Source organism: Balaenoptera musculus, chromosome 4, assembly GCF_009873245.2.
Source record: "Balaenoptera musculus isolate JJ_BM4_2016_0621 chromosome 4, mBalMus1.pri.v3, whole genome shotgun sequence".
Lineage (NCBI taxonomy): Eukaryota > Metazoa > Chordata > Mammalia > Artiodactyla > Balaenopteridae > Balaenoptera > Balaenoptera musculus.
In genome coordinates, this window is record NC_045788.1 from 141085220 (window position 1) to 141110463 (window position 25244).

The following is a 25244-nucleotide window of genomic DNA, read 5'->3' on the forward strand; positions in this document are numbered from 1 at the left end:
CTGCATTTTCTTTTAATAAACGATTTATTGATATGTACACACAGCACCCTATAATTGTAGGAAGTGACCGAGGTCAAGAGCAGCATGTTTTTTGTCACGTGCCGCCCCTCCATGTCTGGCTCTGTCCGCTGACCCTGGGCCCTGGTGAGTGGGGTAGGATGGGCGTAAGCAGACTTCCTATTTGAGTTTATATAAAGCTGTCTGCTGATGTCCATCATTGCTCTAAGTGGGCACCATCCTAAACCCAGGGGATACGGGCACCTCCATTCTTGCTGGGGTGCAAGTCTAGGAGAGAGTGAGATGGGGCCAAGCGACAGGGACTGAAGGATGCCGACGGAAGTGTCCTGGGGCATCCGAGGTGGCCCAGCACTTCATGCAGAAGGCGGGGCTTGTGTCTGGTTAGATCGGAAGAATAGGGAGAAGTGTACCCTGGGGCCGAGGGGTGTGCATCCCAGAATGACCAAAGGTGGTTGAAGTGGATACATTTGGGCTGTACAGAGGGGATTGGCAAGAGCAGTGTGCACCTGCAGGTGACCGGCAGGAGGTCAGGCTGGGAAGGCTGGCCATCCAGCAAGTCCATCCAGATTCCTAGGGTGTCAGTGCAGAGTGGACCACCGGCCACACAGGAAGCAGCAGTTCCGTCCCAGGCCCCAGGATACCTTAATCCCAAACCAGATGCAGCACCATCACCACCTGCCACGTCCAGAGCAGAGAATCCAGGGTCTGAGCCCCGCTAACACTGGGGCTTCGCATGGGCAGACTGTTCCTCTGAAATGCAGAGCTGTGCGTCAGTCTCGGCCCTCAAGTGACCACTCCACACCCGAAAGGACAGGCAGGGTCAGGGCAGCTGCGAGGAAGGGTGGGGGGACGGGTGAGGGGCTGGGGTGGGTACCAGTTTTCTAAGTGCCGGGTGCTTGGGCAGAGCAGGGGGGTGAAACTGATGGCAACGGGGAAGCTGATGACCAGGAGAGACGTGAGGCCTGCAGGGCCGGTGCAGGACACTGTGCACCCCTCCCGGCCCCTGCCCCGGCCCCGGCCCCACCCGGTAACCGTGGAGGAGCCCACGCCAGCCTGGATGCCAGCCACCCCAGAGCCCCACCTGGCATATGCCCCTCTGACCCCGTGCAGGTGTCCACTGTGCACCCACCCTCGGGCGACTGCTGGGATGGGGCGATGACAACGGGGGCGATGGATGGATAAAGGCTTCACGCCCCAAAGGGACGGCACTCCTCATAAGGTCCCTGGGGAATCACACAGGGTCACGTGGCCACTGGGGGACCCAGGCCAAGCAGACCCTGACTGGCAGCACCTACAATTCGCCAGAACCCGAATGTTCACGGCAGACATGGACGGTCTAGTAAATGATTTTCGCCCCAGGCCTAAAGCGGCTGCTAAGTGACTTACAAATCACCTAAGAAGAATGTTAGGAGGATGGCTCCTCGTTTAGCCAGCTGACCAGGGTGGCGCCTGACAAAAGAAAGACCAGGATTCCGGAGCCTCAGAGAAGCCGTTGGACTTTGGGGACAGCGCAGGACTCAGCAAAAACGACTCCATGTTTAGTGTTGCATGGGCACGTTTATTTCCTTCAAAGACCATTCGTGTTCCAGCCACACCTTCCCCACATGAACCCGACTGCACAGGCCTGGCGCGGGACTGCAGTCTGTTTTTAAAGTGCTTCCCAGGGATACAATCATTGTCGGGTAAAGTCATCACCACACTTGGTCATCAAGCCAAACCTCTCCACATACCTGGAAAACCTCTTATTTTCTTCTTTAAAAAAAAAAAAATGTAGCTTTGATATGATATTGGGGGAAAAAAAAGCTACAAGCCTAAATTATAAACGGCACATCACTGACCAGCTGGCAGCTGGGTGAATGAGGCAGTTTGTTGTATTTCAAATGCCTCCTCATCCAGAAGGTAAGAATGCCCCCCCCACCCCGCCGCAAAAAAAAGGAACCAGAGAGGTGTAACCTGAGTTTGCTTCGCAGGATAAGCAGTGCTAGCGTCCCTGTGCCGCTTGCTTTGGTCATCACGCCTTCGCAGGTTTGGGGCAGCAGAGGCAGGGCCTGGCGTCAGGGTCTAGGCCGGCGCTGAGACCTGTTTTTCATCTGATGGAGTTAAATGTTCTGACTTCGAACATCCACCAACCTACACTCTTAGGTTTCAAGAGAGCCAAGATGGTTACTCAGAAAACATCTGAATTGAGTGGCAGCAGCGTAAATTAATCTTTCCCTTTCTGTTCAAGAAGAAAATCTGCAATATTCTTCTATAGGTGTGGCCAGTGAAACAATCAAACACCTGGTCAGGCACCCAGCTTGTGACTGGTTGGCAGCGGCAGGCCAGGTAGCCCTCTCCAGGAATCCGGGGCCGCTTGTGAACTTAAACTTGAGACCTGATTTAAATAAAGTGCTCGGTCTAAACCTTCTTCCTCACAGCAGGTTTTCAGCTGGAACGATGAGATGGGTACTTCTGTTGATGCTACATGAAAACATACACGCACACCTAAAGGTCCATTTCATTCCTCTGCAAGGAACACAGGCTTGTCCTTGAACAAATCCAAGAGAAGTGTTGACAGCTCATTAAAACCAACGTGACCAGCTGGTTCCAGACATACAGACGCACATTAACATTAGTGCTCGTGAGAAACTGCTTTCAAAACACCACTCTGCAAAGATTTCATCAAGACAAAACAAAAACAAAAGCCCTCAAAACACTCCAGCATGTGGAAAAGGTAAGGGAATAAGGTGACTTACAAATGAGTAGGTCTTGCATTTGGTGTATAATCTAGATTGATGTTTGGCCTTAATGACATTTACTTTGATATAAATATCCTACACCATTAAAAAACAGATCTGGCTAAACAGCTTGGAAAGGAAACATTCACAGTATCGATACAACCCCTGTTCTCATGGTGCTACCCTGACCCTACGCTTCTTTTTTCTCATCCTTTTCCCTGCTACGTTAGTGTCCTCCGTAACTTCAGAAAAACCATTTGACGGTGACTATGTGTGTGTGTCTGGAGGGTGAGCTCTGGGATTGACTCAAATGTACAGGGTTCTTGACGTGCATCCAACAGACACCAAGAGACGTGCATCTCCCCAGCAACACTGTCCCCCTCGTGTTAATCCACGTGCTTCTCACACACGGGGTGGACGCAGCCCACCCAACACATTCCCAGGACCCTGAAGAGGTTTCAAGTCACGAGGAAACTGAGAAAGCACAGCCCCGGGTAAAGGTATGAAGCAGTGAACAGAACGCTCATGGGGTCATTCAGGAATGGGAATGGCTAAGACTTTTTTTTAGAGCGAGAAAGTTGAATCTAAAACTCTTGACACCTTCACACTTGAATAAATCGAGTCCATCTGAATTTCCAAATCAAAAACAAATTGTACTAACTACTTCTGATCAGTGCCTGAAATTCAACACACAATATCCTCTTAGAATTAATTCTGGAATGTCACAGGTTCTGTCGACCACATGAGAGAGAACAGTAATCCTTCAAGTAGAATAGAACATTAACGAGACCATCCCTTCCAAAAAGACTAGTAGCGATTACTAGCCTATGGGGACTAACTTGGTAGAAACGTACTATATTTTGGAATACCAGGTACTAACTTAAGTGATTACAATTGGAGTATAATCTTTAAAAGCAAACTATGCTGAAAAAGTCATTTTACAGTTACTTGATAATTCTTGGGATACCTAAGAATTTTAAATGTGCATTTTATAATAAAATTCTTAATGTAGTTTTCTAATCTCTCCCTCAAAAAAAAGGAAAAAATTCTATAATTTTGATTTTTATAAAGGTTTTTGCTCATCCATGGCTCTCTTACTCCTGAAATATATGTTTAAGGATTCACAAGAGCAGCTATAGGAAGGAACTCACCCAATTTCACGTCTGTGACAGAAGCCAAGTTTTCATTATAGCCTTTAAATCTTATTGGAGGAAAATGAATCTTACTCAAAACCTTTCACCCTGATAACAAGTGCTTTTTAATAAGCACGTCTCCTAAAAGTGTTTCATCGAGAAGGAGTGGACAATGTGAAAATTGTGAATGAACCCCAGGGTAACGGCGTACAGATGAGGAAAGCGGTTTGGAAGACACGTAGGGATATTAACATCGTGTGCCGAACTGACTGTTTTTTCCACTGGGAATCAAAACAAGGGCATCCCAAGAATTGCTAAACACAGTAGAATTCTGAAGAGCTCATAGAAGAAATGTGATGCACGTTTGGCTCATTTGTTATTAAACTTCCATTCCTAAGACTCACACCTGAGACATAAAATAATTTCCTCTTTTGCCCTAAAAGTACTTTGTTTCGGCTATGGGCAATGTTTGGCAAACCAACCTTGGACTGAAGAAAAACCATATATGTGTGGTGCCCACGTCCCTCTAGCTGTGGCTTATTGCTCCTAACTTCATCTTTTGGCTTTTCTGTGAACAAGGAGGCCGGACGGGAGAGAAACATTCCATGTGTTGGCTGCTCTGTTGGTATTATTACAGCTCTGATGCTATAGAGAAAAATATAAAAACCACATAAGGATTTATCTATCTCCCACTCGCAAATAGGCTCAAAGCAAACTTAGAAAAGTGTTCAGCATAATGTGCATAGGATATATTTAGTATTTGCATAATTTTTCAAGTTATATGGCTAATATCAAAGGCAAATGTCTTCCTATGTTTGTCAGTGTTTCCATTCCCATGGTAATTTCTCTGTTTGCCTGCGTCCCACCTCTCAGTACTCAGGACCGCCTGCACTTTTTATTCTGAGCAGCCAATTAGGAGAGGTGACCCATCCATTCCGTTCACAGTGCCGGCACCGAGGGGCCCTCCTCTCTGTGATGTGGTCCAGGCACGGACCAAAGTTAGAGCGTGGAGGGCAAAGCCTGTCCGCCTCACCTGCCCGTCCACAGCCCCTTATAGTAAGTTCCACAGTTCACAGTGGTAAATATCCTTCTCCCGTTTAACTTCAACTCTTAGACGCGAGCACCGCCCACGCTGTGAAGCCGTCGGGTGTCGTGGCTTCTGGTGGCAAATTGGGCTTTGTAGGTTCTCTCCGGGGGAAACCTCCTGGCTGGAGACTCAGATTGTTGGGGTTTTTTTTTCCCCCTTTAAAAGATGAAATTGTTGGAAAAAACCCAGCTAGACTGGGGACAGGGAGGCCGTCCACAGCTCACGGACCCTCTGGCTGCGTCCTGGCGGGTGGTGATGGAGGGTCCACGTCTGCAGCATCGCGGGGAAGGAAGCGCGCGCCGGCCTATGGGCAGGGGTCCAGCGGGGCGCCGTTTGCGGTGCTCTGGCCCCGGTGTCTGGAGAGCAGCTTCTTGTTCAGGATCCGGGCCAGCGTCGCCCCCTTCCTCCGCGGCCCTGCCGGCTGCTGCAGGAACACGAGGTCGTTGTGGGACTGGCTCAGGCCGGGGTCTTTCTGCTGGTGCCGCCGGCGGAAGAACAGCTTCGCGCCCTTCCTTAAAATCCCTCCTGCAAGAGCAAGGCACGGGGTCAGGGGGGGGCTGCGGGTGAAAAGCCGGGTGGGCGACGCGTCCAGGAGGAAAGGAAGGAAGGCGGGTCCCTCCAGCGACCCTAATACAAGGCAGCCTGTGACTGCAGCACGCCTCTCTGTCGGCACAAGAAAGGCAGCTGGGTCTGGCCTGAGCACAGCACAGGTGCTTCCAAGGCGCAGTGAGCAGGTCTGTCACTTGGAACCCATTCCCAGGCAGGCATCTGGATCCTGACTTTTAGAGATTCCCCTGGCCTTACCCACTCCCCATCATGAGGAGGCGTATAGACGGCAGAGCAGTGCTTTGTGCCCCAGAAAGGATGCTCGTGCTATTGAAACCAGATTCAGGACCCTGAGAACACGGTGTTCACTTCCTTAGGAAATTTAAATAACATTTATTCTTCTGGGGAGGAAGATCTTTTACAACTCCAGATCCAGCACGTGTATATCAGGCTAAGTCACGTGAAATGTCTGTTACTTGATCACTTTAGACCTAAAACCCTCCATTTTGTTTGCTTTGACCTATCTGTATATGACGTCAAGTGGTGGAATATGAAATAGAAAAAAAATTAGCAGCAGCAGTGATTTCCACGGCAATGGCTCCTTAAAGGTTAAATGCCAGCTAACATATCAATGGCCAGAGCCCACTAACCTGCTTCCATTTTCACAAACTAGCTTCACATCCTATGAACAAGGCCCAGGGGGATCAGGGGGCCCTTCCAGCCAGGCTGTGAAACCCATGACCACGTGCATGTAGGTGTTAATGACTTTGAAAGAAGAATGGCCTGACCATCTCCATAAGGAGCTTTATAGCTAATTTGGCAATTCATTCTTTTCATGACAGATCCAAAGAATACTTCAACACCTATGACATACGCAGAAACCATCCTGGTTTATCCAAACGGGAGGCTGGAAGGCATCACTTTGCTTTTCTACATGAAATGTAAGGACAGTTGTGGAATCTGACCCAGCCTTGTCCACAGACCTTTGCATAAGCAGCACTTACCTCGGGAAAAACAGCATGCCCGTGACTTTAAGAGGCCATTTACTGGACCTGACCTTAAGGATGCATGTCCGAGGGGATATATATATATATATATGTATAGCTGATCCATTTTGCTGTACAGTAGAAACTAACACAACATTGTAAAGCAACTGTACTCCCATAAAAATTTTTAAAAAAAAGAAATTTTCCAATTAACAATGAAGAAAAAAAAAAGGATGCGTGTCCTACTTGCTCTGCCTGGGTTAAGCAGCAGAACGCAGAAGCTCAAAGCTCCAAGGAATGGGCCGAATTTAATTTGGTCAAAGCTGTCCAAAAGATTTGTTTTTCATTTGCTCTTTGGATACAATCAACCTATTGCGAAGACTCATTCGGACATTTTCTACCATTATGTAAAGCTGGGAGGCGGTGTACAGGGGGGCTGAGGAAGGCTGGAAAGGGATGAAGCAGAAGGGTGAGTATAAAAGTGTCAGTGGCTTTAGGCTCAACGGGCTTCTCCTTGGGCCAGAAAGGTCTCTTCCCGGAGCCGTTCAAATCCCTGTAGGATGCAGCGTATCTCAAAAAACCACCGAGTAGGGTGTGTTACGGCAGGGGTCACCACCACCGACAGGGCTTGACTCTGGACTCTGGCCAGTCCCAGGGGCAGATGCAGTGATGCCCAGCGGTCAGTTTCCCAGCATATCGCAAGTCCCGGGGCCTCCCAGCCTGACCAGGTTACCTCAGATTGGGGGGCACCTAGGAGGTATTTAAGATCTCTAGGTACCTGCTTTGGGTTAAGCTTGGAGCCCCCAAATAGCACGTGAATGGGGGGCTGTCACATTGGAACAGAGGAGAGGAAGGAAGGTCTGATGGATCTATTCCGTTAACCTGGACCCTAATGCCACACCCCACCCCCATCTCCCCGGGGCAGGGGGCAGGGGATGGAAGTGTGGAGAGGGGAACAGACCAGTCCATCCCCCAGGCCAGCTGCAGACCTAGGGATGTGGAAGCCCGGCAGAAAGAGGATCTCCCCTGGAAGGCTCCATCTGCAAAGCCCATTTCATACGTGTCCCTGTGCTGAAATTCAGTCTGGGGTCTGGAGCCAAGGTCTGAGGTGTGAGCAGGGGCGGTGTCATGGGTTGGATCATGTCCCTCCAAAATTCTTATGTTGGGGTCCTAACCCCAGCACCTCAGAACGTGACCTTGTTTAGCGATACGGTCACTAAAGAGGCAGTTAAGTTATAGTGAGGTCATTAGGACAGGTGCTAATCCAGTATGACTACTGTCCTTATAAAAACGGGAAATTTGGACAGAGACACGCAGGGAGACGCCACGTGAAGAGGAAGGCAGAGCTCAAGGTGATGTTCTACAAGCCAAGGAGTGACAAAGATTGTTAACAAACCCCCAGAAGCTGGGGGAGAGCCTGGGACAGATTCTCCCTCATAGCCTCAGGAGGAACCAGCCCTGCCCACACCTTTATCGTGGACTTCCAGCCTCCAGAACTCAGAGAGAAGATATCTCTGTCGTTTAAACCACCCCATCTGCGGTACTTTGCTACAGCAGCCCCAGGAATCTAACACAGACAAGAAAGGTGGTGGGGGGGAGGATCTGACTTAAGATGAGGGTCCTGAAGCACCGGCCACGTCCTCCTGTTTATCCTCGGACCCTGGACGCCCCGCGGAAGATCAGGGCAGAGGGCAGATGCTAGAGCAAGTCTTCTCAGCCCCAAGACACGCTGGAGTCGGGCAGCAACCTGGAAAAACTCCGGATGTCCAGGTCCCAGCCCTGGGGAATCTGATGTGAGGGGCTCTGGGGAGACATCTGGACATCAGCATCTTTTAAAAAATCCCAGGTCTTTCTAACATGCAGCTGGGGCTGGAAACCACCCACCAAGGTCTGGTCAAACCGTCAAGAGTAGTTGGTACGTGGAAAACACTCTGCTAAGGACACAGACGTCAGCGCCGGGGACCAGACGAGAGGGCAAAAGGTAAGCAGTGCGTTCACTCTCTTTTACATAGTTTCCTGATGCCCCTTCGCGTTTTAATATCTCAGGGCCGTGCGGGACGGGGGACGGGGGCATGGCAGCCTAGCCTGCAGGGCACAGCACCCGGTTCTGAGGGTCTGGCTTTGCACCCTGGATTGAGCGAGAAACCAGCACACAGGAACAGGCAAGGGGCAGCTGTGCTCAGAACTCCTTAAAAAGGGAGTCTGCACACTTCCAAGCAGTCGCTTTCTCTCGTTTAAATGACATTGCACCTGAAACGCCTAAACTTCAAGTTCTCGTCACATTAACATAAAACAGCAAGGACTTGCGCCCTGGGAGCAGAGCTGGTAGAGGAGACGTGTTGGCCATAACTGTTTAAACGGCCCTGCCGGCCGTGCTTTGTTTCAACAGCATCCCCGCCCCAGCCAGCCAGCCCCATGTTGGCTGCGCTGCCCCGACAGGCCTGCAACGCGGTGTTTCTGTTCTTGGTCCTCACGCCCACCCTCTGGAGCAGGTGTGCTGTGTTGTTAACTCTGCCTGTTCCGCGTCACCGCCTGAACCGGATGCTGTCACGTGTGCCCTGGTGTGCATCGTCCTGAGGTCACGTGCATGGCTCGCCAGGTCCACGTTTCCCCTAACTTGACACCACTTGTCACGGCTTCTATGGGGACGTGGGCTTCTTGGACAGAGGACAGTCATGTGAGGGGAGACACAGAGGTTTGCAAATCTGCAGGCCGGAGCCCCGGTTATGTCTCCCAGCCACCTCTGAGGGCGCTCTTATCTCTCGCTTACAAATAAGGAAGCAGAGACTCGGAGGGGTGACGTGCTCTGCCCTACAAAGCCGTGCTCTCAAGCCTGGCTCTTCCGTGCTGCTGAGGATGGCGTCTGAGCTGGAAGTGGCCAGTAGGCGTCTGGAGCGCCGGTCTGCGGGTGGCCGCTGGCGGAGCCTCTGGAGGGCGAGATGGATGCGGCTCTCAGAGGGATCGCAGAGCAGAGCCCTGCTCTCTGGGAACGACTCTGACAGGCTCTCCAGAATGATGTCAATCTCCCGAGAGGCATGCTGGCGGCCTGGGTAGGACAGAACATTCTAGCAACGTGAGCCCATCTCCAGGGTCCACAGATTAACTCATCAAACATGAAGTATAACCAGCACAAAGAGAGGTTATTCCATTTTCATGACTAAATAAAAATGTCATCGTCCGTTGAAACTTGGCCAATAAAGCACAATGACCTTTGGGGTAAGTAACGCCGGAAGGACAGGGCCACAGGTGGGCTCAGTGGACGCCAATCTGGCTGCACCGCAGGCGGGTGTGAGGTCGTAACTCAGACGGGCGAGTGCCCCCTCGGCTGCTGGCAGGCGGCCGTGACTAATGGACATCGGAGCTTGGTTTCCTGGGCCAGTTTGCCCAGAGCGCCCAGTGACTCCATCCCAATACTGAGCTGAGTGCTGCAGGGAAGGCTCCTGGTCGATGTGGTCCAGATCTCCCATCAGTGCCTGAGCTCTAGGAGACAACCCGGAGTGAGGTGGGTGGGCTTCATCCAATCACTGAATGCCTGAGAACAAACAGGAAGGCTCCCGGGGCGGAGATTCTGCCCCAAGACTGCGGCGCCAGCTCCTGCCTGCCCTGCAGATTTCAGACTCAACACGAACCGGTTCCTTGAAATACAGAACCTATTGGTTCTGCTTCCCTGGAGAACCCTGACCGAGAGAAGAACTCTAGTTTGGTATGTCACAGTTGACTCTGGGCCCACAGAATCTGTCACCCTTTGCTGACAGGGAAATTCACATCAGTGGGGCAAGGCAGCTGGGGCCGTTTGGATTTAATAAGCCCACCTCCTTCACTCTGGGCTACCTCATCCACCCAACAGGCAAGAAGCAAGACTCAGACCTCACTCCCAATCTTAAAGATGCCTGAAGGTAAGATTTGGAAACAGGTTATGTGAAATTTAAGGCAAATAACCAAAATCTTAGATGGGACAGGGAAGAGAAAAAAAATCTTTCTCGGGTTCTAAAAACAATCATAAGACTAAAGTTTAATAAAAAAAACAATCATAAGGCTAAGGTATAAACAAATATATGAAGGAATTAAAAATAATTATTCTAAATTATAGCTTTAATATTGCAAATATTCCCAAATTTATTCCCACTCATCTCAGTTTAACAGACGTAAATTGCTCATTGAAGAATACATCTTAACATCTTATAGGTAGGAAAACAGTGACCAAAAGCAACCTTATAAATTATAGTTTGTTGCCCAAAGAACAGCTTTAGATTACAAGGGGAACCACGAAAGGCCCAATTACAGAAGTGACGACTTTTTAGAACCAAGGACAATTAAGGGAGTCGGTCTGTCTGAATCTCTTGGTGAGGTTGTTTTGTCCCGTCAGCTAACACAGGGATGCCTTCCCCTGAGACGATGGCCCTCTACTACCAGACCAGGGCACTTTGAAGGAGGAAGATGGGAAAACTGGCATCTAGGGACAGTCAAAGTGGAAAGCGATGGGAGGGAAAAGGAAGGGGGGAGGGGTTAACTTCCGGCTCAGTTATGATATGTGCTTTTCTCATAGCAAGGCTATACTTAATTAAAAAATACATATAAAAAACAAAAATAACTTACTGTGTAGGCAATTAATTCTGGTTGGCATAGCGATCCTCTTAAGTTTAAGGGGATGAGCAGGAGATGGAGAGAAGGAAGAGGTGAAAAGAAAAGTTTGCAACAGCAAAATCAGAACGAGAGATGGTAAGAGTTTGAAGCATTTGCGTTATATACAACACGTGACGTTACTGTGCAGGATGCTTGGCAAGGTTTGTTTTTGTTTTCCTTTTTAATATTTTTCAAAGTCTCCACCAATGCTTTTGTTCTTACTTGTGGTAAAATACACATAACATAAAATGCACCATCGTAGCCAGTTCTAAGTGTAGAGTTCGGTTGTATTAAGTACATTCACATATTTGTACCAGCACATCAATGCTTTGTTAAGCTAAAAATGAAACCAAATTGGAGGAATGCACTTCCTGTCTTGCCTGCATCATAACCATATGTACAAGGAACAAGGACTCTCCAATCAGCAGAGGTCCAGGGGAGTTCTAAATAGGCAGTCTTGGAAAGCTAGAGCCAACTCCTTCCTATGACAGGAGATGCAGGTGGTTCTTGAACTGAAAAATAGGCTTCAGTTTACAAAGCAGAGAAAACTCCACAGAGCTGCCCCCTAGATCACCAGTGTGGAAAAAATTCTGGTGGAAAAGAAAAACTATTTGGTACCCATAAAGCGTAATCATCTAAGGTTCTGACAGTATCTCGTAGAGATGCCGAGTGCAAATCTCTCAGGAAACAATGGAATGAAAAGCAATTTTTAAAACGCTGCCAAATGGGTCCCTTTAAAAACTCCCGGGTCTGTGCAGCGCTAAGAGCGAGGTGCATGACTGCTGGCTCAGCGTCCGCGCGCGGCCCCAGCTGCCAGGCCTCAGGGTGCAGCACAGGGCACACCTGCCGGCACCAGGTCCCCAAGAGTGAGGGTGTCATCCACCTGGCCGGCGACGGGAGAGGAGCAGGGTGGCCAGGACACAGCAAGGACGGAAACCCAAGGGAAAGAGCTCCCCGGAAGGGACAGCAGAGGGAGGGAGGGAGGGAGGGCAGGAGGGACGGGATGAAGGAACGGCGGTCTCGGAACGGCCCTGGGGTGGTGAGGCTCGGCCTTCCAGAATGAACGGACGGCAGGAGGGAGGGGCGGGTTCTGTGAGAAGAGGAGGTGGACTGCTGGTCCATCAGGTCACAGGCGGGGCAGCCCACCTGCACCCCACCCTGCCCAGCGCCCACCTGCCTTCCTCAGGTCCCGGTGAGCCCCCTTGGGCTGCTCTGGCCCCAAGACAAAGCCGAGGCCGGGGGGCGCGTGCCGGGCTGTGGACTAGCAGCCGGGCCCCCTTTTCCATAACAGAAGCCAGGGAGCCGCCACAGAGCGCAGGGCTCACCCCCACGCTGCTCCCGGCCACCCGACGGGGCCCTGGGGACAAGGCGCCAGGACCGGGCAGCGGGCAGACAGAGTCCAGTCTTCATCGCAGGGTCTGGAAATCACATCCAGGAATCCTGCTCCGTCCTCTCTCCCCTCCTCTTCTTCTGCCTCCACCCCGTCTGTCCCGCTCTGCTCCGGCGAGGGGGTGGGTCATGGGGGAGCCCAGGAAGCGAACGGGAAAGAGGAGGGCAAGGCAGGAAGCCGACCTTCCCCGGCGGGGCTCTCGGCTCGGGCCCGTGGACACTGGGGCCACGTGATGCTGCGGTGGGGTGTTGAGCGCCACCCCTGGCCTCCACCCACTGAAGCCCCCAGCACCCTCTGCCCCCAGCTGTGCCAACTGAAACGGTCTCCAGCCATGGCCAGTGTCCCCCGGGGAGGGGGCACGATCGCCCCGCGTAGGAACCACTGGTCCGCGGCACCAAGGACAGAGCAGCAGGAGGCAGAGCAGCTCCAAGGTTCCCGACCCGAGTGGCCGAGATTCCTAATGTCTACGCTCGCCGGGGAGCCGGGACTTGGTGCAGAGTTGCACCCAGGACTGCTGGTTTGGCTCCGGCCCCTGCCTGGGCTCTCCCGTCCTGTCCTCTGCACTGGGCTCTCCTATTACCGCCTGGCCGGTGGGGTTCTCGGGGAGGTGGGTGCACGTGGTGGGCACATCCCCATTCACAGAGGAGGGAGCTGAGACTCAGTGAGTCTTGAAGCCTCACATCTAGAACTGGCCCGAGCCTCTGGACTATATTCCCTCGGCAAGTATCTTCAGGTCACCATCGTGCCAAAGCACCGTCTGGGAAAAACTGCACGCGCTGAAGACATTTACAGATTTAGAGCACTGATTTAGCGCTAATGGGAAACAGTCGCTTTTCCTAATGCAATGATTCCCTCACCACTGCACACATATTAAGTTAATCGGCTAATTTTCTAGGGAGCTCATCTCCCCATGGACCCTGTTAGGGTCGAGTGGGGACGTCTGGTTTGCTTTCCGTTGGAGGGAGGGGAGAGTCTGAGAGGCACATAAGGGGAGGGGTAACCATCTCGGCAGCTGAGGGAACCCTGGTCTCTGCCCGGCTGGCCTCTTTGGCTCCATCGTGGTACACGGCTCTCGATGACCCCTCTCAATGCTCTGGAAAGTTCTACCCCTGCGGGGAGGAGTGCCCAGACAGAGGAAGGGGCGCTTCTAGCCATGAACACAAATTGCCTCCACCAATGAAGAGAGGTGACCCGGCCGCTCACACTCGGAAGGATTCTGAATACAGCCCCGCACCCCCTACCCCTGCCCGTGGGCTCTAAATGGGCTCAGATGCTCAGCGCAGGTGTTCCTGTAGGTGTGGGGCCGCTGAGGGTGGGGTGCCCTTGTAGAGGAGAAGGGAAGGAAAGCAGAGGGTGAGAACTTGCTTAGCCTGGAGACTAGTAGGAGAGCAGAGCCGCGGGGCGGGGGCGAGTGGTGGGGAGTGAGGGGGCATGGGCAGGGAGGGCACGGGAGGGGCTGGTACCTTTACGCTTCTGGGAAGCGCCCGGCTCCAGCTCAGACACACTCAGGGAGCTCTCTGACCGCTCATCCCCAGCGGGCTCCAGCGGGGCCTGGCCGCCCCACGCCCCGGCCGGTGGCTCCTTCTCCGAGTCCCAGGAATCCAGCTCAGTCTCCTGGGGCTCCAGGGCCAGCCGGGCCCCTGCTGGGGTCTCCTCCTCCTCCTCCTCCTCCTCCTCCTCCTCGGGTGGGGCAGCAGCCACGGCCGCCCCTGGCTGGCCCGGGCCATCCTTCTGGCGGGTGCTGTCCATGGAGGCCGCGTAGTCCAGCATCAGGGAGGCGCCGTTGTCCTGAGATAGCGAGGTCTACCCGGGGGCGAGAGACAGAGTCACGGTAAGGAAGATGCCAAGGATACTTGGAAGGAGCTGCGGGCGAGGAAAAGCCTCAGCAGCCCGGTCCGAACATCCTGGCTGGCGGTTTCAGCGTCAGAAGGCGCCCCGGCCCTCCAAGGAGGCAGCTAAGGGAAGCATGGGCTGAAACGCAGTGGGCGAAGGTCTCCTGTGGCAGAGGGTCGGCCCGAGGTCGCAGGCTGGAGGGGTCTGGGGGAAGAGCATCCTTCCTACGTATGGGATGGCAGACAGGGTGACAGAGGATGTGAGCTCTGGAGTGCCAGATTCGATTTATCTTTAACCTGTGTTCCTACAGCACTTTTGTGTTTCCTGCAAGGAGGAAGTGACCGCTATGCACTTTGTATCCTAAGAGTTATATTTACATGTAAAAGAGATGTAAGTGCTTGGGGGCTGGGAAAGTGGTTCGCTGGAGGGCAGGGAAGTGACTGCAGGGACACGGCGGGGGTACCTGGGGGCCGGTCTGCTGTTCCTGATCTGCTTGGCAGTTGGACAGGAGAGTCTGCTAAGTGACAGGTGACAACTGCCCTTTTCTGAGCCAAGTCAGGAGTGCCCGCTGACTCAGTTTGGGACAATTTTATCATCAGCAAAGATATTAACTGCAGTCGGTTGGATGGACTAAATGATCTAGAATAAAATCTCAGAGAAGGCACAGAGGAGGAGACGGTCACGAGTCTTGTCCTTATTTCACTCATTTATTTATTCATCCTAAAGAAAACCCAACCATTGGGCCAGGCGCTTCCAGAGACGCCATCGCCCCCTGCTGGCTGCCTCTGGAAGCGCACTCAGGAAGCCCAGAGACTCACCCGGCCCCTGGACACTACGGCCACATTGGTGACTCACCTCTGACACCTCCCAGGACCTGTTCTGGCCCCTCTCCCAGTAGCCAAGGGGTCAACTGTCATCATGCCCTCCCGTCCCACCCTCTCATGCCCTCAAAGTATCAACCCACCCTCCGTGTCCAAAAATTCACCTTCCTCATCCCCTCCCAACTACCAAATGTCCCATCCACCCCTCCATTGCTCACATTCTCCTTGCTTGTTCTGAAATGTTAAAAAGAGTAAGGGGGGGCTTCCCTGGTGGCGCAGTGGTTGAGAATCTGCCTGCCAATGCAGGGTACACGGGTTCGGGCCCTGGTCTGGGAAGATCCCACATGCCGCAGAGCAACTGGGCCCGTGAGCCACAATTACTGAGCCTGTGCATCTGCAGCCTGTGCTCCGCAACAAGAGAGGCCGCGATAGTGAGAGGCCCGCGCACCGCGATGAAGAGTGGCCCCCGCTTGCCGCAACTGGAGAAAGCCCTCGCACAGAAACGAAGACCCAACACAGCCAAAAATAAATAAATAAATAAATAAATAAAATTTAAACAAACAAAAAACCCTTAAAAAAAAAAAAAAAAGAGTAAGGGTCTGTAATGTGGGCCCTTGCCTGCCCGGGGTCCACCAGGGACGCCTTGCACCCGCCATGTGCTCTGGACAAAGGTCACAGAGCAGGAGAAGGAAGGCATGGGGATCAGGATGAGTTTTAAAACAAGCTTCGTTTCTCTGATTCTGAAAGGCATAAACATTCACTTCAAAATGGAAACGGTTTGGAAATGTGTGATGTGTGAAGTGAAAGCTCCCCAACATGGGGTGGCCATGAGGGTGGAGGTTCTGTCCCAAAGGGGAGCTGACATCATGCTGGTCTTTCTCTTTCAATAATTTGTCTTCACATGATTCACCCACCTTTCAACAACCAGAGCATCCCCGGTCAGAAACGTTCATGTTTCCTTCCTCAACAGGATAAGCTGCATAAACGAAATACCACGAATAGCCCCTCGTAGGTGAGGGAATGTAACCTGACACCTGGGGGTGGAACTTGCTGGCGCTGATCAAGGGCTGGGGCCGCGCGGCTCACCTTGGAGACCCCAGATATGATGATGGTGCTCTTCTTCCGCGGGGATTTGAGCTTCAGCTTCGAGGACTCGCTGAGCTGTCGGATGGCGACTTCGGCCACCGGGTCGGCACCGTTCAGCACCAGTAGCTCTGCCGGAGGAAAAGCGGGCATGAAGCACGTTAACAAAATCTGAGGCTTTGACAGGAACTTCCGGGGTGACGGATTTGGTCTTTAAGCAGGGGTTGGCAAATATTTTCTGTAAAGGGCCAGGCAGTGACTTTGCGGGCAGCCGGCCTGTCACAAGTACTCCACGCTGACTTGGAAGCTAGGAAGCAGAGACCGGATGTAAAAGTGTCCACGGCTGGGTTCTGGGGAAACTTTACGAGCAGGACAGGTGATGCCTGGGTCTGGAGCTGATGCTCTGTGGTTACACACGCTCACCGAGGTGTGCGCTTCAAATCATGCACTTTAATGAATGTAAATATGACTCGATTGAGGTGAAAAACAGAAACCTCTGAGCTTTGGGGAGATTGTGAACTTTGAAAGGCAGCGCAGCTACTCCCTGGCCCTCCCAGGAGTGGTCGAACACAAAAACTAGTGTTCAGGGCGACCGAGGGCTGGTTCACAGAAGCGGCTTCTTCCCAGGGTTAATTCCACACCTGGGCCAACATCCGGGGAGTGCTTAACATGGACCTGCACCCTGCAAAGAGCTCCGTGCACATTATTTCAGGTAATTAACCCCAAGCCCTCTGAGGGAGGTGCCTTTCAGTTTCCATCTGAGAAATGGGGCAGGTAGGAGACAGCCAGGTGGGCGGTGGAGCTGAGATGCCCGGCCAGGTCTCTCCCACTCAGAGCTGATGCTGGAACTTACACTAAGGTATCTGCTGCTGCAGGAAAATGAAAAGGACAATGGGATTAAGGGGCAGGAGGTTACCAGGAACTTTTTCTCAGTTTGGCCTCGGCCTGCTGACAACAGATGCTACATTTTTGTGTGTGTGTGTGTATATATATTTTAACGACTTAAAGCGTACATTGATATCCCACAAAAGGAAGATCAACTTTTTTTGGTAAACATATACACATAAAATTTTATGATAACTTTCAGTTAAACAACAAAAAAATTTATGATATCAACTCAAAGTAGTAAAGGAAATTTTACTTCCTGAGAATTTTTTTTTACAGAAAAAAATTTCTCAACTTAGAACTTCCTAGAAAATGTCTAGGTCAATGCCAGGAGGGTTTGGAAAGACCTTTAAGAGAAGGCCAGCCCAGCATCTTTCTCGGAAGTAGAGGTGGATTTGCTTTCAAGAAACTAGGCCTGTTGGAAGTGATAAAATGGAAGAAATCCTTTAGGAATCACTGGATGTAAGATACTGTTAAAATCTCTCTAAAAACACAGATGCTCCATTTCCCAAGGCGGCGGCGAGGGACCAAGCGGCTGAGAACTCTGGGGCTGCCGACGCAGGGGGAAGAGCGGGACGTGGTGAGGACACCTGGGGAGAGGGCTGCGCTGTGAGTCCCAGGCCTTGGGACACCAGTCGGGGGAGCGCTGAGCCCAGAGCTCCTGTCCGTCCTCAGCGAGCCCGGCCAGGCGCCAGCTGGGCCTGAGGAAGCAAGCTTGCAGGGCTCCTGACTGCACGGTGCGGGCCGGCGCCAGCACCCACAGACCAGAGGGGCAACCACAGCGGGGACGTCAGCCCGGGGTGAAGGGGCCCCCGTGGTACAAAGCAGAGCTGAGAAAGGGCCCCCAGGAGCGGCCAGTGAGGGGCATTGCTTCTGTCTAGGATTTTGCAGTTGGGGGGGACCCTGCAGCTTCTAAACAACCAGGGAAGCTCCCGCAGGGAAAGAGGCAGTTTTCCACTTCCGCCAGCTTCAGAGGACACACGGCCATCCCAAGACAGCAGCCACCAAACGAGAGCTGCGTGCCTACTGCCTGCTCCCCCCGTCCTCTCCTGGACGTTGGCAGGATCAGACACAGGACTCAGGGGACGGGGGTGGGGAGGAGCTGCCCACCCGGCCCTTCTCAGCCTGCAGGTCACACGTGAGCGAAGGGAGAAAATTTAACCCCCAAATTTAGGTTATGCTCTGATTCCAAGAGACAGTGACACAAGCGGCCATGAAAGTGGGAAATCTGCATCCAGAGTTCCAGGGGAAACGAATCCTATTAAACAGGTTTCAGGGGACGGTGGGGGACAAAATAAATTGCCTTTATGATTATGTCCCCTGAGTCCTGCTTATTTTATGACATCCGTGTTAACTAGTACGTTGAACAAGAGAAAAAATAACATTCAGAAATTTTACACAGTGACGCATAAGCTGGCTTTTTGTGCTTATTTTGTCCAAGTGTTCCCTAAAACTTAAGGCAGGGATGCCAACGCCACCCCTGGTCTTCCATCGACCTGCATTTCCCTTTTCTCCTTCTAGTTCCTCGCTTACTATATTAGAACACCTCTCCCCAGACTCTAAAAAGGAAAAGCGTCCTTCTCACCAGATGCGGGGCTCGAGGGCAGAGCCTGAAGGAGCTGAGCGGGGACCATCTCGAGTGGCCTTGCGTTACCTGTATCTGAGGAAGAGAACATCTTGCTGACGGGGGCGCCGTGGCAGGAGATGGCCTGGATGGAGATGTCCTTCTCGATGACCTTCACCTTGACAGGTGTTCTCAGGGGAGATTCTGCCCGGGAGAAACCCTGATTACAACAGCCCGCCGAAAGCTGCCTGACCATTACAGTTACCGGAAAGTGAAATCACACCTCACTTCAGCTCTACTTCATGCAGTTGGAAAAGGTAAGAGGCAAACCTTAAGATATTTTTAACAACCTCTCTGATTCTTTTTTGGGGGAGGGGAGGAATGCCCAAAAGGGGCATTGGAAGCCCAGGTTTAAATAAAATTTCAGAAACCTTTTAATTAAGCCAGAATTTCACTTTCTGTTTTGCATTCAAGAACAGTGCCAAGTGATTTATTCTGGGATGATAATACTTTTGTACAGGCAGGAACACATTATAAATTTTAAAAAATAATAAATCATACACTTATACAGAAGTTGTCTCCAGGGCAGTGGCTATGGGGACAGGTACAGAATTCGGCTAGATCTAAAATGACTGCACATCAAGCCTTTGAATGAATGATTTTTAACATAAGAAACTCTATGTTGGCCGCTCACATCTAATGTTTCAAGATAGTGTGCTGTCCCCATGTAAACGTCATGGAGTACTTAATGTAACGAGATATTTCATCTAGTATCTAGATTTTAGCTTCAGAATTCACTACAGGTTTGAACCTTGCTTTGGCATGTCATGTGTCTGACAAGATAGAAAGATAATTGTCTGAAAAAAAAAGCTATGCAGAAGCCTTGCCAATTACCATTCTTCCCGTAGTACCAGGACATTTTCTTACAGATAATCCTGCAGCCTACAGCGCTCTGCAGTTTATAGAGGCAAGACATTTACAGGGGAGGCGTGGCTTCAGAGTTCCTGCGGGGAGGAAACTCACCGGAGCTCAGCGGGGACGCCCTCCCTGCATCGAAGCGAGGCTTGGTTTTCACGGCAGTGACAGTAGTGACCACGGTCCCGCACGGCATTACCGTGCGGTCTTTTTCTATCTTTGCAGCAGGAACAGGTGGAGGCATTTGCCAGGATTTCGCTTCACCGGGTTCGATGTAAGAAAACTGCAGAGAGGGCTGGTTACATGCTTTGTAGTCAGTGCAGACGGACACCCCGCCATGGCACGCTGCCTGCCTTTCAATAACCTCTGATTTCTTTAGCTGTCGCTTAGTATCACAAGTAACTTATAATTAACCGATTTCCCCAGAATTGACACAGGATGATGAGATCCAGGCTCAAACCCAGCCACTCAGCACATAATGATGGGAACAAAATCTGGAGGACCAAATGAAATAAAAGAGCCCTTTCTGGGTTAGGCCTGTGTGAAAGGGCATCACAGCAAGTTATGTCAGGTAGACAATGAAACACAACCCTGGGCAGGAAGCATCCCATTCACGTCTAGAAATGCCTGGGAGGAAACATCAGGTCTCGGACAAGCTTCTTGCTTTATGTTGAAGCAAGAGCAAGACTCTGACAGACATAAATGAAGATGCCCCTTTTCTCAAGTGAGTCGAGCTGGGCCTTGGCATCGTAGAGAATGACGTCATACCTCTGCAGTGACCGAACCCAATGCTGAGCTGCCCGAGGAGGACCCGCTGGTCAGCGTAAAGCTCTGTGGCCCAGAAGGCTGCTTCTTGAACAAATCCAAGGGGACAGTCGTCATCGCCAACAGAGCTAAAGAGACAGGGGACAAGCAGGGAGCATCGGGGGTGTCCCCATGGGAACAGGACGCCCGCAAGCGGCTGCAACCAGAACCAACTCTGGACGTGTGCCTCGCTCACTGGGAAATGGGAAATGCTCCCGTTTCAGAACGTTTTAGAAAAGTCAAGGTCATAAACGACAAAGGAAGGCTGTGGAACTGTTCCAGACCAAGGGAGGCTACAGATGTGACAATCAAGAGGTAGTATCTGATCCTACACAGGACTGGGAAATACCGCTAGGAAGGACCTCAGGGGCTTGGCTGATGGAAACTGGAATCTGGGCAGTAAAGAAGTGGACCAGTGTAACTCAGGAAGCTGGTAACTGTGCTGTGGACAAATAATATCCCTACTCTTAGGAAATACGCACTAAAGAATTTAGGGTAAAGGGCCAGGATACCCGAAACTTACACACACATGGTGCACACATTTACCCTTGGGGGCGGGGGGGTGCAGGCGCACGTGTGTGTGTGTGTGTGTGTGTGTGTGTGTGTGCAGACAGAGAGAGCAAAGTGAGAGCAATCAGCAATTGTGAGTACAAATGATAAAGGAAATGGGGCAAAATGTTAAAAATATATGAGCCTGAGTAAAGGTTATATGGTTGTTGTTTGTTCTGGTTTTTTTTTTTTTTTTTTTTTAAGTTTGAAATTTCATAGATCCCATCAAGCTGGACTGGAATGAAATTCCAATGGAGCCAACGGGGGTGGTGCCCCAGGAATGGATTAGGCAAACAGTGGTTCCGCCCTGTGTTCAGACCAGCCCTCTCTTGGAATGTCAGTTCTTATCTCAGGAGCATCCGAGTTATCTCTAGACTACAGAACCAGGGAAAGTGCCTCAAAAATCCTTGCTAATAACTAGGAGCTTGAATTGTTTTTTCCCATGCCTCTGTAACTTTAGGAGGTAACCAGACGGCTTGGTTTCACAGCTGAATAAGCCAGGGAAGGGTTACCTCTCCCAAATTTGGTATGTTCATAGAGATTTTTAAAAACCTAACAAATACTGAAACTACTGATTTACACACATACACACACAGGTCCATGTTCACTTTAGTGATTTTTACCTCTATTTGTTGCTGACTTGTATCTAAAGCATGTGTCCAAGTTAAGCTGCTGTGGCTTATTCTATACGGAAAAGTCAGCTGTAATTCATGGAGACAGAGAGCAGAAGGGTGGGGGCCAGGGGCTGGGGGAGGGGCCTGGGGAGTGAGTGTCTAATGGGGACAGAGTTTCGGTTTTATAAGATGAATTCTGGAGATGCATGGCAGTGATGGTTGCACAACCATGTGAATGCACTTAATACCACTAAACTCTACACTCAAAAATTGCTAAGATGGTAACTTTTAAGTTATATGTATCAACACAATTAAAAACTGAAGAAAAAAAAAAGTAAAAGGTCTATTAAGGCTAAGAGGGTTGAGAACTGCTCTAAGCCAAGAACTGCTGAATAAAAGATTTTGGATATTTGTTTAAAAAAAAAAAAGAAAAAAGAAAAAGAAAAAGAAAAGAACCAGTTGAATATACTCTTTCCCAAAATGTTTGACCTTGCTAATAACAGAATGGACTTTCAACCAAACATTCCCTTGGGAAGACCTGGAGTGGCTTAGGGGGAGGGGCCGAGGCTCTGCTGGGTCTCCCGCCCTCCCCACCCCAAGGCCCTGGTCAGGGCCGCTGGATGACCCTTCCAGAGAGCAGGGTCTCCGTCCGCCTACTGACCACCCACCTTCTGAGGATTGCCCATCCTCTGAAATCTGCAGGTGCAACTCCCTCGACTTGGCATTCAACTCACTGTGGAAAGGAAGAAGGGCCATGAATCCTTAAAAATGCTTTACTATTTTCTTGAAATAGTATTTTTTTTTTTCCTGATGATAGAAAGGAATGCAAATCACCATCAATATTTAAGAAACTGCAGAGATACATAACCAAAATACAAAGATTATCTGCAACTTCACCATCCAGAAATAGTTACTGTTAATATTTGGCGAGGGCTTCCCTGGTGGCGCAGTGGTTGAGAATCTGCCTGCCAATGCAGGAGACACGGGTTCGGGCCCTGGTCTGGGAGGATCCCACATGCCGCGGAGCGGCTAAGCCCGTGAGCCACTATTGCTGAGCCTGCGCGTCTGGAGCCTGTGCTCCGCAACAAGAGAGGCTGCGATAGTGAGAGGCCTGCGCAGTGCGATGAAGAGTGGACCCCGCTTGCCACAACTAGAGAAAGCCCTCGCACAGAAACGAAGACCCAACACAGCCAAAAAAAAAAAAAATAAAAAAAAAAAAAAAAAAAAAAATGTTTGGCGCCTAGTCTCCTAGGGTAACCCGATGGGACTTTCTGGATGATGGTGGAAGGGTTCTGTAGAGCTGCTATCAGATTCGGTGGCCACTAGCCACATACGGCTATTCAGAACTTGAAATGAGGCCAGTGCAAACTGAGGAACTGGGTTTAATTTTGTTTACTTTTAATTAATTGAAATTTAAAGAGCTACATGTGGCTAGTAGATGCTGTATTGAAAGATACAGCCATATATAATTGTCTGAAAACAAATATTGAACATAACATACCTCCCTCCTCCTTTGTAACCTATTTTTTTCACTTAAGATATCATGGACATCTTTCCATGTCAATAACTACAGAGCAACATCCTTTTTAATAGGTGTCTAGTATTCCACTATCTGGCCTTAAGAGATTTTATTCAGCCAATTCCTTAATAACCAACCCTTAATAATGGGTTGTTTCCAATATTCTGTAATTATAAACAAGCTGAGATAAATATCCTCATACATATATCTTTGCACACACTGCGTGATTATTTCCTTAGGAAAAGAGCAATTGCCAATCAAAAGGTACATGCATATAAGAGATTTTCTTTTTTTATATATATTGATGACTTCCAGAATGATTATTCTAATATATACAGTATTTCCACTGGCCTTTCTCACTTTTTCTTTACCAACCTATAAGGTGAAAAACAATCTCTTTTGTTTAAGTTTGCATTACTTTAGCTATTTCTGAGACTGAACATCTTTTCAGATGTTTCTAGCTATCTACAGTTCTTACTTTTGCTTTTCTAGTACAGAAATTTTGCCCAGTTTTCTAAGAGGGTGCCCATATTTTCATTAATAATTTATGAAGGCTCTTTATATTATACATGGGACACCTTCTTCCATGACTTTTTCTAATTATTTATTGTTTATGTACCAGAAAGTGATTGATTTCTGTATTTTTGTACTCAGCTACTTTACTGAAATATTATTTATATTAGTTTTTGTAATATTATTATTTCTACCCTATATTCATTATTTCAAATAGTTTCAACTGATTTTCTGGAGTAGTCTAAATATGCAATAATATTATCTCCAAGTAATGATTAGTTTTGCCTCTTCCTTTCCACTACTTGTGTACTATTTCTTTTTCTTATCTAATTGCATTAACTAGTAATTCTAGAACAAAACAGTGGGTATCCTTCTCTTGACTTTAGTAGGACTGTTCCTACTACTTATCACTTACAGTGATTTTTTTTTTTTAATCTTATGAAAAAAGTGACCATAAATCTTGTTCTAATTAAGTTTTAAAAATTAGAAATGGTTATTAAATGTCACTGAATATCTTTTGGGAATATAGAGAAATAATAAGTTTGTTTTCTCCCTTGATCTAGTGACACAGTGGATTTCATTAATAGATCTCCTCACATTAAACCATCCTTGCATTTTCGGTATGAACTCAGTTGGTCTTGGTGTATTATTTTTAATGTGCTACTGGATTCTATTTGATAATACATTACTCAGAATTCCTACATCATAATTTATAAGTGGTCTATAATTTTCCCTTTTTCCATTCTCTTTGTCAGATTTTGGTATCAATCAGAAGTTTCCTTCCATTCTGCTCTGGATGGTGTGTGTTTCTAAAGCAAGTGGAAGGTCCAACAACAGATCTCTCGTCACAGCAGGGCATGGGTATGTCGGTGAGGAGCGAATCGATACTAAGAGCTGCCTTCAAAAAGAAATCCATGTCTGACTTACAGCTTCCTCAGATGCTTAATATACTTCTTTTTAAATTTTTATATTTTCTTTTTTTCTCCCTCCCTCCCTCCCTCCCTTCCTTCCTCCCTCCCTCCCTTCTTTTGTATGAACAGTGCTGCAGAATGGTTTTAGAATTTGGCAGTCTTGAGTAGGTGTGGCCATGGAAACCCAGGCCCCTTACGCACAAGGTGAATTCTTCTTCCCAAGTGAGGGTGGTAGTGTTTTTCGAGAGGGTGCTGGAGAACTTCTGGACGGGATCATTCAGCTGAACTACACATACTGGGTTAATGTTGCCTGTAATCAAACAGAGGGGCACCATATTGGCTTTTATTTTTGTTTTCTAGTTGCATATAAAAGAAAGGCTGAATTAAATGTCTGGTCTTGGCTCACTGGACCCTTGGCTCAGAGGGTCCAGTGTTCCTTTCATTTGCCATTTACAAACTCTCAAAGCACCTCATCTGGGGTTACAGATTCTATACTCACTGGATGTCCATAGCCCCGGGCTGCCCCAAGTGCCCCTGCTCCCCCCTCGGTTCTGACTGTGGGCACAGCTCTCTGGTGGGAGCCCTCCCTGGGGGCAACATTACTCCAGCAGGGATGTGGGCCCCACTTTGGACAAGACTAACAGCTTGGAAAAGGAAGGGCATCTGAGGTAACTGCTAAATTTGGGGCTACCTCACAGAGAACCCATTTCCCTCTTACAAAGATGCAGGTTTT

The 25244-nt window shown here is 49.7% G+C and overlaps 1 protein-coding gene across 8 annotated transcripts in view; it reads right to left on the reverse strand.

Annotated features, from left to right (window-relative positions):
- Window positions 1-1574: 1574 nt before the first annotated feature.
- C2CD2 (C2 calcium dependent domain containing 2) overlaps window positions 1575-25244 on the reverse strand; it is a 61571-nt gene continuing 37901 nt past the window's right edge. For 2 of the 8 annotated variants that reach the window (XM_036850482.1, XM_036850490.1), the window contains exons 7-14: window positions 24713-24821; window positions 22237-22301; window positions 20370-20494; window positions 19710-19884; window positions 18777-18890; window positions 16241-16368; window positions 13964-14303; window positions 1575-5480 (exon numbers count right to left, since the gene is read on the reverse strand). In XM_036850482.1, coding sequence (XP_036706377.1) covers window positions 5260-5480; window positions 13964-14303; window positions 16241-16368; window positions 18777-18890; window positions 19710-19884; window positions 20370-20494; window positions 22237-22301; window positions 24713-24821 — 1277 coding nt within the window. In that variant the 3' untranslated portion in view covers window positions 1575-5259. Of the gene's footprint in view, window positions 5481-7943; window positions 9968-10564; window positions 14304-16240; window positions 16369-18776; window positions 18891-19709; window positions 19885-20369; window positions 20495-22236; window positions 22302-24712; window positions 24822-25244 lie in introns of those variants that run through there. The other 6 variants (XM_036850488.1, XM_036850489.1, XM_036850487.1 and 3 more) reach the window with 6 other exon arrangements.